The sequence below is a fragment of the Camelus dromedarius genome, chromosome 33 (assembly GCF_036321535.1).
Source record: "Camelus dromedarius isolate mCamDro1 chromosome 33, mCamDro1.pat, whole genome shotgun sequence".
NCBI lineage: Eukaryota > Metazoa > Chordata > Mammalia > Artiodactyla > Camelidae > Camelus > Camelus dromedarius.
In genome coordinates this window covers 9,089,127-9,101,068 of record NC_087468.1, presented here as the reverse complement: position 1 = coordinate 9,101,068, position 11,942 = coordinate 9,089,127, and the positions used below count along the sequence as shown (strand labels likewise).

Sequence of the window (11,942 nt, the reverse complement as noted above, 5' to 3'; positions counted from 1 at the left end):
TAATCTGTGTGAAATCCTAAACAGGAGCTCAATAGATGGAGTCATTTTGTTGTTATTATTATTATTATTAAACACTGCCATTTAATTTGATTTAATTAAATCAGATTGGATTGAAGACTGATTTAATCTGAAATATTTAACTTGTTCCTAGAAATGAATCTGGAGAAACCTTAAGAACTCTAACTTCCCATCATAATTTTTTTAAAAAAAGCAACTCTAATTGAACTTTTGAGGTTCTTGCAGTATTATGTCCAGGACCCCAAATTTTGTTCTCAGATGCACCAAAGACTACAAAGCATCCTTTGTTAATGGTGGAAAATAAACAGTTCTTATAAAACAAGACTTCATCATCCAAGAGTTTATAGATTTATGTCCAGTGCTTTGATTAAAAAAAGAGAAAAAGCCTTTTCTGAGTCAGAAATGTTTCTCGAACCACTACAGAATAACAATTATGACTCTCCACTTTATATTTTTATTGCTGAGTTGAAAAAGATGACTCTACAATGCCTACACCAGGAGGATATTATTCTACAAATAAGGGCCCAGCGTGACATTTATGAGAAAGCTGAGTCCTCCTGTGCAAAGCTGATTGGTGCTCAGCCAATGGGCTCCAGGGTGTTGAGAATAAAGTCACCTTCTCCACTGGGTCAGACGCAGGGCCGAGGGTTGCCTCCGCCTGCAGAACTTCGGGAAATGCTCAGTTCCCGTCCTAGCAGAACACATCTGTGGCCAGCAGGGAGAAACCAGACTTTGAAGATGAAACATCTTCTTGCCCATTTCCCAACCATCTTGGCCATCTATTGTTTCTGCATGCTACAGATTCCCTCCTCAGGTAAGGGGACCCCTTCTTTAGATCCCAGCTGGCCTGAGCTCTAAGGAAGACTGCAACAGACTTTGATCCTTTAGGGTGGTTCTAAAGGGAGTCTTATCTTGTTCCCCTCACCTATCCTCATTTCCACCCTCTCGAAATAGCTTCCATTTGCTTCTAACCTTCAGAGAGGTTGGACAGAGCTGGATGCTGCAGCCTGTTAACAAAGGGGGCTACTTTCTCCTCTAAACAGCTCCTGGTGCAGGACTGTCCGCAGGACGTGCTGCTGAAATTGTGAAGGATATGAGCTGGGGGACAACTCCAACGTCTTAGCTATTTTGTGCTTTCAAAAATTCTGAAGAGAGGAGAAAACAGAGAGGGTAAAGACTGAGGATTGAGGGACGGTTGGAAGCGGGTGGCGCAGGAGCGCGCACAGAAGGGCATCTTCTCATAGCCTTTCCTGCGGGCCCTGGGAGGCAGGGTCCCAGGGATCGCTGCTAAAGCCCCGAGACTTCCTGGGCTTGGGTGCTGTCCGAGGTGCTGACCGGGCGCAGTGTCGCTTCATTAACTTCGGAGAACCAGTGCGTTTGTAAGGAACCATGGGGTGGGGTATGGGGTCTGCAGTAGGAATTCGTTACCCATCTCTGCGTAATTCACCATATGATGCAGGATGTGGTGGAAGTTCTGGTTGGAAACACTAACTATTTCAAAATTTTACATTTTTTCATTAGAATTTTTATTTAAGGGAGTGGAAAAATCTTTGAAAATATATTCAAACAGAAAACATATTTCAAATAGCATGTTTGTTTTGCTGCGTAGTAAAATCACAAAACCTAGGCATTGCAAGGGACCGTGGAAGTCATCTAGATTAACTTTTCGAGAGAGCAAGGATCGTCTCTATGATTTTCCTATTTAATTACTTTCAGCGACAAGCAACTCACTACCAACCTAAGTCAGCCAGTAGCTGCCTCTCCAGGTTTCCAATAGAATCTTGTTTACGTTACACTTTTGAAAGTTTCTTACTATCTTCTATTTATCTGTCTACATATTTATATCCACCTCCCTCTTTTCCTATTTAATTTTATGTTCCCAAGGATAAGATCCCTCTGATCTTTATCATTGTATTGTTAACACAGAGCCTCTTAATAAATCCTTACAGGATTGGTTTGAATTACTTTGCATTTTTGAATAGCTCCAATCATCAAAACCTTTTTTTTTTTAACACTAAACTGAATTCTGATCACATGTAATTTCTAACCATTAGCTCTAGATCTGCCCTTTGGGGATATACAGAATACTGTATCTATATATATTTGTATATATTTATATATCTGTATATGTTTGGGGATACACAGATAATAATATCTTTTATGACAGTTCTCAAAATAGTTGAAGGCAGTTAACACACACTTTCTAATTTTTCTCTTTGCCAAAGAAAACTACATTCAGTTCCTTTAATTCATCACATATCTTATCATTTCAAGTAGGGCTATTACCTTTCAAGGTTGGGACACTAATATTTGAATATAGCACAAGATTGCCTTAGCTTTTCCTTGGCTCATAGAGAGCCTGCAGAGAGCAATATATCACTCAGTATTTAAATATATATACATATTTCCTGTCCCAGATTTTTAAAATCTAAATTCAGGATCTTATATTTCTCTCACTTAATTTTATCTTGTTAGTTTTGACCTATCCAGTTGATTGTTTCAACTGCAGTATTAGCTATTCCTCCAAGTGTTGTATCACATGCAGTAAGATGAAGACTTTATTTAGATCAGATAAAAGTCGACTGGTATAAGGTTCAGCTGCATGCTGGTAGCAACTTTCCCCATAACCCTACTCCTAAAGAGTCTGATAAAACAGAGAGACAGGTATCTATATTTCTTAAAAGTTCCAAAAAGTGATTCTGAGGCACATTCTTACTGACACCATTTCCTGATATCCTGTCCTTATACATTCCATCAAAATACAAATAAATTGTCACTTAGGTTTTTTCTCCCCTCTTTCCTGGCTTGCTAACTCTTGTGCTGCTAGCTTTTGGTAAATTTTTAAAAATGCAATTTTGAATTAATTTTGGTACAAATCTCAGGTTTGCTAGTGGTAGGCAGATGTGTTTTCTTTGTCGATCCTTGTAGCAATTTCGTATTAATAGAATTGCTGTATTTTTTTGGTGGTAAAGATTTAAAAGTTAAGGCTACAACCTCTTTTCTCCTAATCGAGATTTTTATGATTTTTCATAATAGGATTTCCTCGACATTTAGCTGATCCTCCAGGTGGCTTGGATATTGTGCAGCTTGAGGTACACCATTGTTCAATATATAATGTGAGATTTTTTATTTTAGTCTCAGCCTTGAAAATATCATGTGGATAATGTTCACTTAAACTATTTTAAGATCAGATTCTTGGCTGCAGCAGGAACTCACTGTTGTCATTTTCATGGCCTCATTTAAGGCATCCTGGGGCTTGTGTTGAAATTCACTGCTGCTGTATGAGAAGATAATGCAAGGTTCATAAATGGGACAATTTTAGAATTTTATGTGTGTGGTAATAAAATTCTATTGATTAAGGAATTTGTACTTATCTTTGATTCATTTTCCTCATTTTTTTTAGCGGCTGGCATATTGGGCAACTCTTTCTAGACAACCCAAGGTAAAAAAAAATATACATATGGTAATTTTTATTTATAATTGTGAATGTGTTTACACCATAATTGGTATCTGTAATAAGCACTCTCTTTTGCTGCCTATAAGAGAATTCTGTGTGTATGTGTAAGTGTGTGTGTAAGAATATAGTTTTAGGAGATAACAGGAGAATCCCTTAAATATAAACGACCATAAAATATTGTTAGTTCATCTGAATGCTTACAATTATCATAATCACATATACATATCATATACCTAATGACATATACATATACAGTTACATTAACTATGTATAATATGATATATCAAGACATACATTATAAATTGATATGCTATGTTCTCCAAAACAATAGATCTCATGTAGAGGAACTAACAGTAACTACAGTAACCACAACAAAAATATTTCAATGAATGCAAAGTAAATGTTGATTCAGTGGAAAGTGCAGGAGGCTGGTATCAGGGTAGTCCATGATTCTTAGCAGAGATTTCTTTTCACCTTGAGATGGTATGTTTTCACTCACTATTCTCTACATGCATAAGACCTTATGTCTTTGCAAACACTTCTCCTTAGCCAAAAATGCCTCTGACTCCTTCTCAGGCTGTAGTTAACAACCCAGACTCAAAAACCAAAGTACCTGGCTTCAATAACCCAGATCTGCTTAACCTTGGCAAGTTTCTTAATTGCTCTGTGTCTCAGTTTCCCCATCTGTAATATGGGAATAATCGTCATACTAGCCTCATAATGTTATTGTGAGGATTGATTATTTCAGTAGTTGTGAGGTGTTATATCTACAGTGTCCAGAGCATCACAAAGGACATCACTTAAATGCCAACTGTTACCATTGTCTCTTGATGTAACCAATTTTCATTCTTCAAGATTCAAACATCACTTTCTCTCCTAAACCTCATAAATAGATCATGCCTATTGCTTCTTATTTTCAGTTTACTATTATGCATATCTTTGAAGACAATTGTCATCCCTCATCTTTAGAACTAATTTTTACAGTCTTAGCACTGAGGGCAAAAATTCAAGATGAGACCTCAGTGGTCTCCATCTCCTTGCCTCCTGGCCTCACATGGAGGGGACTGCCCTGCCCACCATGTGCAGGTTGTGAGGGTGTCTACATGAGCAGAGAAAGTGGAAGTGTGGCTGCCCTATGTGCCACCTGCAGTATTAGGTTGCATGGTTCCCCAGTGCAAAGGGCCTCTTGGAATGAATTTCCTTCCATCTTCTGTATTTTCCCAAAGTGGATCTTGTTCATTGTTTCCAATTGCAGTAAAGCAAGGGATGCTCATTGAACAAAGCTATCCATATTTTAAAGTTATTAATAGACTGTGGCTCTTCCTGGTCTTGTTACTGCCTTGACATGTCATCTTTGGCTTGTCCATGTCTCCCCTGGGGCTTTGGTTCCCTCTGCCGTCCAGTGTCTGGATGAGTTACCTGGGCTCTAATCCACATCCAGTTCTGGTCTCCAGGTCTATGTCTCCAGGGGACTTTTATTTTGAGACAATTCAGAAAACAGTTTTACCCTGCAAATAATGACACCTGCAAACACTCTTCATGTTTTGTGTTTCTGGTCACCACGTGGAATCAGAAGTCTAGATGAGAAAAGAGGCAACAGATTCTTGTGAACACAGCCCTACTTTTCAATCATTCAAAAAGGTATTTACTGAGAGCATGTCATGTCTCCAGTTCTGAGGATAGAGTCGTGATCAAAACAGACAAAACTACCTGCTTTTGTGGAACTTACATTCTAGTTGGGGAAATAAACAGTATACAAGATAGATAAATAAACATTTTAAATATTTTTCTCTTAAAAAATAAGGAAGGTGCATATGAAATCTTGAGAGTGATGTTCAGCACCTGGAAAAGCATCTTCAAATTTCTTGGTTTTTTTTTTTTTTTTTTTTTTTGGTTTGAAAAGTAATGGTATAAAGTTGATGAACACGGTAAAAAAAAAAAAAAATATATATATATATATATATATATATATATATATATATATATATAGTTTGCCCAGTAGTTTCCAGAACACACACACACAGAAGCTGACAAAGAGACCGGGAGCTGTAAAAATAGTAAATATTTTCTGATGATTTAGAAATAGTGATGATTAGGAAATAGTCAATTTCCACTGAGCGTCTGCTATGAGTAATTTTGGTTAATTATTGTGTGTGTGTGTGTGTGTGCGCCCTTACGCACGTCTGTACGTGCACGTGCGTAACAGAGAGAGAAAGAGAGAATATGTTTACTGGTTACCACAAAAATTCTCCACGAAGTTTGTAGGAAGACATACTCACAGCAACAAAAATTAGAAGAGTTACTAACAGCTTTCATTTGTCTTGATTGAAGTTTGGGCTGATTCAAGAATGTTTAAATGTGAATGAAATGAGATCAATCGTAACCAGATCAGCCTATTTGAAAGATCACGCACAGCACATCCTTGAGTAGGATACGCTGCTGACACGGCTTTTTCCCGGCTATCTTCCGTGCAGACAGGGCAGGGTGGTGTTCTAACAAGGATTTGGACATTAAAAGCTTGGCTTTCTGCAAGAAAAACGAAGATTCATGTAGAAAGCATTTGGGGTGAAAATTTGACCAATAGGAACCAACCCTGAAAAAGCTAAATTCTAGGTGACACCCAGCAGCTAGTTAAAAGTTGCAGTCATTATTTTATTCCATCTCTGAGTCAGAAGGCTCTCTGGGACTTGATTAGGGTATAGTTTCAATTCATCATAGAGTATGTTATTCCCTTGAAGATTGAAAAGGTAAAATAAGATTAACTTTTAAAATAATGACATTGCTGGCAAGTTTCTTTTTTTCAAGATCCTGCATTAACTGTAGTCTTATTAAGTTTCTATAACAGATTTCTTTTTAGATTGCCAATTTACCTCATAATATTCAGGTAAATCAGTAAGGTCCCTTATGTAACTTCTACTGGAAACCTCATCAGTCTCCTGCCCCAGTAAAATACCCTGTGATTCAGCCTCACAATTCTCTTTCCAGGATGACCAAGACATCTGCAAAAGGGTGAGTCCCGCCCAGTCCCGCCACAAACACATGCTCCTTTCACCTTTACAGTGAGTGACGCTTAATTCTAAAATCAACCTTCTTTTTCTCTTATTTAGTTTCTATTTCACTACTCCAGAAACCAGGAGCCGACACATCCAGTTAAAACTGGGGTCAGTATTTTATCCTAATCATCTTTCTGTAAAAGTCATAATCCTCTGTGTGCCTTTGTCCTTTCTCAGTTCATATCCGCAGAGAGGTCGAAATACTCTTCTGGACACTGTGTAATAGCTTCCTACATGCTTGTTCCTGGAGCTGCAAGGATTCTCTCTCTCCTTCTCCGTGGAAGGGGTTGGGGGAGGCCGACAGACCTGAAAAGCTAGAGAATAAATTACCAAAAAGGAAAAACTTAGCAAGAAATAACTTTTTTTTTATTACTCACTTAGATGTACAAGAAGAGCCTGGTAAACACTGAGCTCTAATTTTCATTGTTCCATATTCTGTTTTTTAAAATTTTGAAAAATTTGTGAAGTGTAAGTATCCACACCCCTGTAGCGATGCATGGAAGTTTTGTGTCTTGGTGAGTGTATGCTCTGGGAATAAAAAGCATCACCCTTGAGTTTCTTATTACAAATTTGAGTTACCCTCAGGAACAGGTGGTTTAGATGAATTTCTGCAGGGTATGATTTGGAGACTTTGGGAAGGTCATAGAATATAATTTTTTAATTCAAGTTACTTAGTCACAGCAATTAAAATTCTACTATTATAAAGTCACTTATTTATATAATCATGGCTTTCCAAGTCTTCAGGAAGATCCTTAAAAAATCAGAACCAGACTCACAGACATAGAAAACAAACTTATGTTTACAGGGGGTGAGGGATAAATTGGGAGTTTGAGATTTGCAGGTACTAACTACTATATATGAAATAGATAAACAACAAGTTTCTACTGTATAGTGCAGGGAACTATACTCAATACCTTGTAGTAACCTATAATGAAAAAGGATGTAAAACAAGTATTTGTATGACTGAAACACTCTGCTGTACACCAGAAATTGATGCAACATTGTAAACTGACTATACTTAAAAAAAAAAAAAAAGCAAATACAAGCATACTGGTTTTTCCCTATGAGGCCAAGAGTAGTACTGGGTTAGTGATGGGGATCTGGTAAGGATGGCGATATCATCAAGGAGGGCTCTGGGCCCTGCAAATGGAGAAAGGGCAAAAATGGAAAGGAAAAGATAAACTCTGGGTCCGTGACACGAATTAACTTTTACTCTGAGCTGAAATACTCAGGGAGGCTTCACAGGACTAGATAAGACAGGGCATGGAAGTCTGAGTGTTTGCGGGCAGTCACAGAGGAGATGTACAGGGAAATAAATGCATCAGTGAGGGGGTCATGGATGCTGCCCTTCCCTAATCCCTTAGATTGGGAGAGCACACCTGGGGGGCCAGAGAGGATCTTCACGGAGATGCATGCAACACTAGGAGGACGGAATGCTTGGGGTTAATGCAGATACAAGGCTGACTTACCCTAAGGGAATAGTCTTAAGGGATGTGTTGGAATGAAACCTGCTAGCAAGGCAAGTGGTTCTTTATTGAAATCATAAAATTTCAAGCTTGGGCTGGGAAATGGGACTTTCCTCTGAAAATTACACCCATTTGTAAGGGAGGGAGCAGACAGGAAAGTGCATAGCCCGGGCCCCGGCGCAGCGCTGTGCAGCCTGACTCTCATGCCTCTTTGCTGCAGTTTCGTCCTGTGCACCCTCTAATGCGTCTGGCTGCGAAGCTCGCGAACCGCAGGATGAAAAGATTTCGCCAGCGCGTATGTGCGTTTTCCTTCCACCATATTTTTCTGCCACTGAAAGTGCACATCACCGTGGTAAATGCGTGTCGCTGCCTTGGGGCTCACTTGCACTTTCTCCCTGCACAAGTGTCTTAACCTCCCCAGCCTCAGTCTCTCCACGGCAGCCCCGCAAGTTGTCTGCGTGATGTCTTCCGTGATGTCCTCTCTTCGTCTGCGCCCTTCATCTATTTCCGGTTTCGTGTTCGTGGGTTTTTTTTGTTTTTTTTTTTTCATTTTCCTCGTGTCTTCTGCTTCCTCCTCGTGACATAGACACTTGGCTTGGTCCTTTACTCTGCTTGCCATTGTCCCATCTGCCCGTTCATTCCTATCTCAGAGCTTTTTTTTTTTTTAAATAAAAGATTCTTTTTAATTAAAAAAAGTTAAGTTTAGAATGACTAATTGCATTAATAGCTAAACTTGTTCAAAACGTTCATCAAGGTTTTGTTGCATGGTAGCAAAACAAAGAAACAAAAATTTTTGGACCCTGTGAGCCCTAGCAGGGTGACCAACTCATCTGAGTTTGCCCAGGACATTCCTGGTTTCAGCTCTGAAAACGCCAAGACCCCAGAGAACTGCTCACTTCCTGAGAAATCGGTTGGTGGTCCGAAGCACAGGCATCAGGTTGTCTGCTCTGATGTTGACCACAGGCTTCCAGGTTGAATCTGCCTCCATTGTCGGGCCAGATCCACAGGGAAAGAGGAGCCAAAGAAGCTGAAATGGCTTATCCTTGAAAATTTGCTAAGCTAGGGGTCAAATTCAAGTCAAGACTGTTGGGAATAGCAAGCAAATTTAACATCGTCCTGGACCCAGAAGGTAACTCCAACAAGAAAACAAGCTTCCTTCCGGAACAGGAAATTGTAATTGACTCGATGGTTAGCTGTTTCCTTGAAGGGCTTTTTTGCACCTGACTTCTGGCTACCTTGGAAAGCAAGCAGGGTCACAGTACAACCCCTGCAAGCCTCGGGGATGTGGTGGTTCCTGTTAAATTAACCTGTACTTCACTCCTTTGCAGGATTCGGGGGCTGCTGCAGCAGATTTTACCAAAAAGGTATGTAAGCTCGTTAGCTAGCCCCACTGCCCAAGAAAGATCTAGAAGCAGGTCAGGGAAGCGCTGCAGCCCGGCCGCCTTGCAGCCCCTTTAGACCATTTCTGGAAAGAACTAGCCTCACAGTAGCTCCCAGAAAATCTCTGAGGCTGAGCATTTGATTTCAGGTTTCCCTGGGCTTGCCCTGAGGCAGAAAGCGATCATGGGGCGATGCCTGTGGGTGTTACTATTTCGTCTCCTTTGTTGCGGACGAGTCACCTGGGGCATCTTGTTTTCTGGCTCAGGGGCCCACAGGCCAGTTGAACGAGCTTGAGGGGAGGCGCTGCAGGTGGCGTGAACCCCACAGACCAGTGCTTCTCCAAGCAGCTGTGCACCACAGACACCTGGGAGCCTTGTTAAAATTCAGATGGCTGGGCCCCAACTCCAAAGATTCAGTAGGGGCCTGAGAATTTGCATTTCTAACAAGTTCTCAGGTGTTGATGTTTTGGGTCTGGGAACCCCACTTTGAAAACCACTGTCATAGACATCTTTGAAAGACCTCTGGCACAGTGTGGTTTCATAACGGCTTTGTGTTTTTATGTTGCAGGATCACACTGCCATGTTGGGAAGACCGTTTTTCCTTTTCAGGGTATAGTATGTTTCCTCTTCTCTGTTTTTAACCTGATTCCCTCCTGCCATCCCCATCATGGAGTCACTGCAGGATGAGCACATCCAGGGCCCCATGGCGAACTAGTGAATAATTGTGGGAACTTTGTCACGCTTTATTTAGGGAGTGACTCGATGCTTGGAAAGGAAAGGGTCCAGCAGGTCACAGGCTGAGGGCACCAGAGCTCTGGGAGGAGCTCAGGAGCGGGAGGCAGGAGTCCTGCTGAGGGACAGACACAGGGGCCAGCCAGAGCCAGTCTGTGTTCCTAAGCCTGAAGGTCCAGGACACCTGGCCCAAAATACCCTGTAAAGAGGAATCTAAGCATCATTTTTTCCCCAGGAGACTCGGAGCTTCTTGCAGAGATCACACAGTCACAGGCTGTCTCTTAGTTCCTGGTGTACCTCTCACCAGATGTGTTTCACTCCCTAGATCTTCTGTGTTTGCCTCAGAAAAATGTGTGAATCAGACTAGACGTGTGGCCCTCAAACTGCATTCTGTGGGTCACTGGTGCTAACAGATGCTCTCAAAGTTCAAATACGATGGGAAACACTGCACCTGACACTCTCAGAGGCTGGCAGTGCACATCACCATGTCCTGCAGGAAACAACCTGTTTAACTTGGCTCAATCATGCCTTTCCCAAACCTGCTGGACCCCAGAAATGCCCCCCCCCACAAAGCCCCATGTACACCTTTTAAATCTGCGTGACCTGAGAGTGGTTGTTCTCTAGAGAGTACGTGGAGAAACTGCAGGTCTCCATGACATCTTTGGGGTGGGAAGTCCTGTGTAAGTGGTCCGGGGATCGTTCCATCACATAAACGGAGGCTAAGGGGTGGAGTGGTGGGGTGGGGGACAGTACCAGGGCCGTAGGAGCAGCAAGGGTCCTGGAGAACTGTCCCAAAGGACCCACAGTCTAGTAGAGCCTGGGGCTTCCCAGGTGAGCCTCCAAGGAGGCTGCTCACATCCCAGTTAGGAGAACAGGGCCTCAGGGCCCAGTAGAGGAAGGATCTGAAACCAAGAAACAGGTTCCAGGCAGTTTTGTCTCAGTTTCTGTAAACTGCTCCATCTTTTTTTTTTTTCCCAAGCCGAGGAATGGAAGAAACCTTGATGTTAACATCTGGTAGGACAGTCCAAGGTCAGCCTCACTGCGGCAAGTTTCCTCCAAGAGAATGTTATGTGTCTGATGTGGGGGAGTGAGAAGGGTGATAATTTCAAGAAATGGGGACCATGTGGAACCCCTGGGGACCTCTGCCCCTCCCTTTCCTGCCCTCAGCACCACCAAGAACCCCCACCCACAGCCTGGCATTGCCCCAAACAATCAGCCTTCCCTTTCGCGCTGGCTCCTTTTCAGGTGTGCTGTCCCCAGCGGCAGCTGTGAGGGGACAAAGGCTCCACAGCTTGTGTGACTTCTCACCTGGCTCTTTTGAGGAGGAAACTCCACACTGGCATGCTTGGGGCGAGGGGTTCTCTGTGGTAGAAACACTTCCCAGTACAGCCAGGCAAGGCCCTTCTCTCCATTCAATGATGCTCTGAGACCCAGAGGTTAAATCTGGGGAGATTGTTGGCCTTCTGGCCATTGGCGGTGGACGTCTCTGCACATGGGCAGCTCTGGGACTCCTGTCTCTCATGGTGATGTAGTCCCAGGGACATGAGGCTGCTGTCCCCAACCAGGGCCCTGGCAGGTCAAGGTACCTGAGAAACTGTCCACAGAAGCGCAGCTGTCCAGGCCAAGCCAGGGAAGATGTTCTCCGTGACCACAGGTCTCACACTGACCGGATGGCCTGGTCCGATACGGCAACAACAAATCTTATAAGTACCGACTATGGGCGTTTATGACATGTCAAATTGAGGTACAATTTAAAATACATTATATAATAACATGCCCCTGTACATTTCTCCTTTTTGTTTGCAGAATTCAGTGGCAAAGGGCGTCTGGATCAGAT

The 11,942-nt window shown here is 42.2% G+C and overlaps 2 protein-coding genes across 2 annotated transcripts in view; both read left to right on the top strand.

The window, feature by feature from the left end:
• The first annotated feature begins 756 nt into the window (after positions 1-756).
• NMS (neuromedin S) lies at positions 757-11,123 on the top strand. The gene is made up of 9 exons (XM_010991936.3): positions 757-832; positions 3,055-3,110; positions 3,422-3,460; positions 6,461-6,484; positions 6,583-6,636; positions 8,215-8,289; positions 9,323-9,358; positions 9,942-9,983; positions 11,085-11,123. The coding sequence occupies exons 1-9, from the start codon at positions 757-759 to the stop codon at positions 11,121-11,123; spliced, it is 441 nt and encodes a 146-aa protein (XP_010990238.1).
• RPL31 (ribosomal protein L31) overlaps positions 10,994-11,942 on the top strand; it is a 311,008-nt gene continuing 310,059 nt past the window's right edge. The window contains exon 1 of the mRNA XM_064481848.1: positions 10,994-10,999. The gene's annotated coding sequence lies outside the window, so the exon portion shown is untranslated. The remainder of the gene's footprint in view (positions 11,000-11,942) is intronic.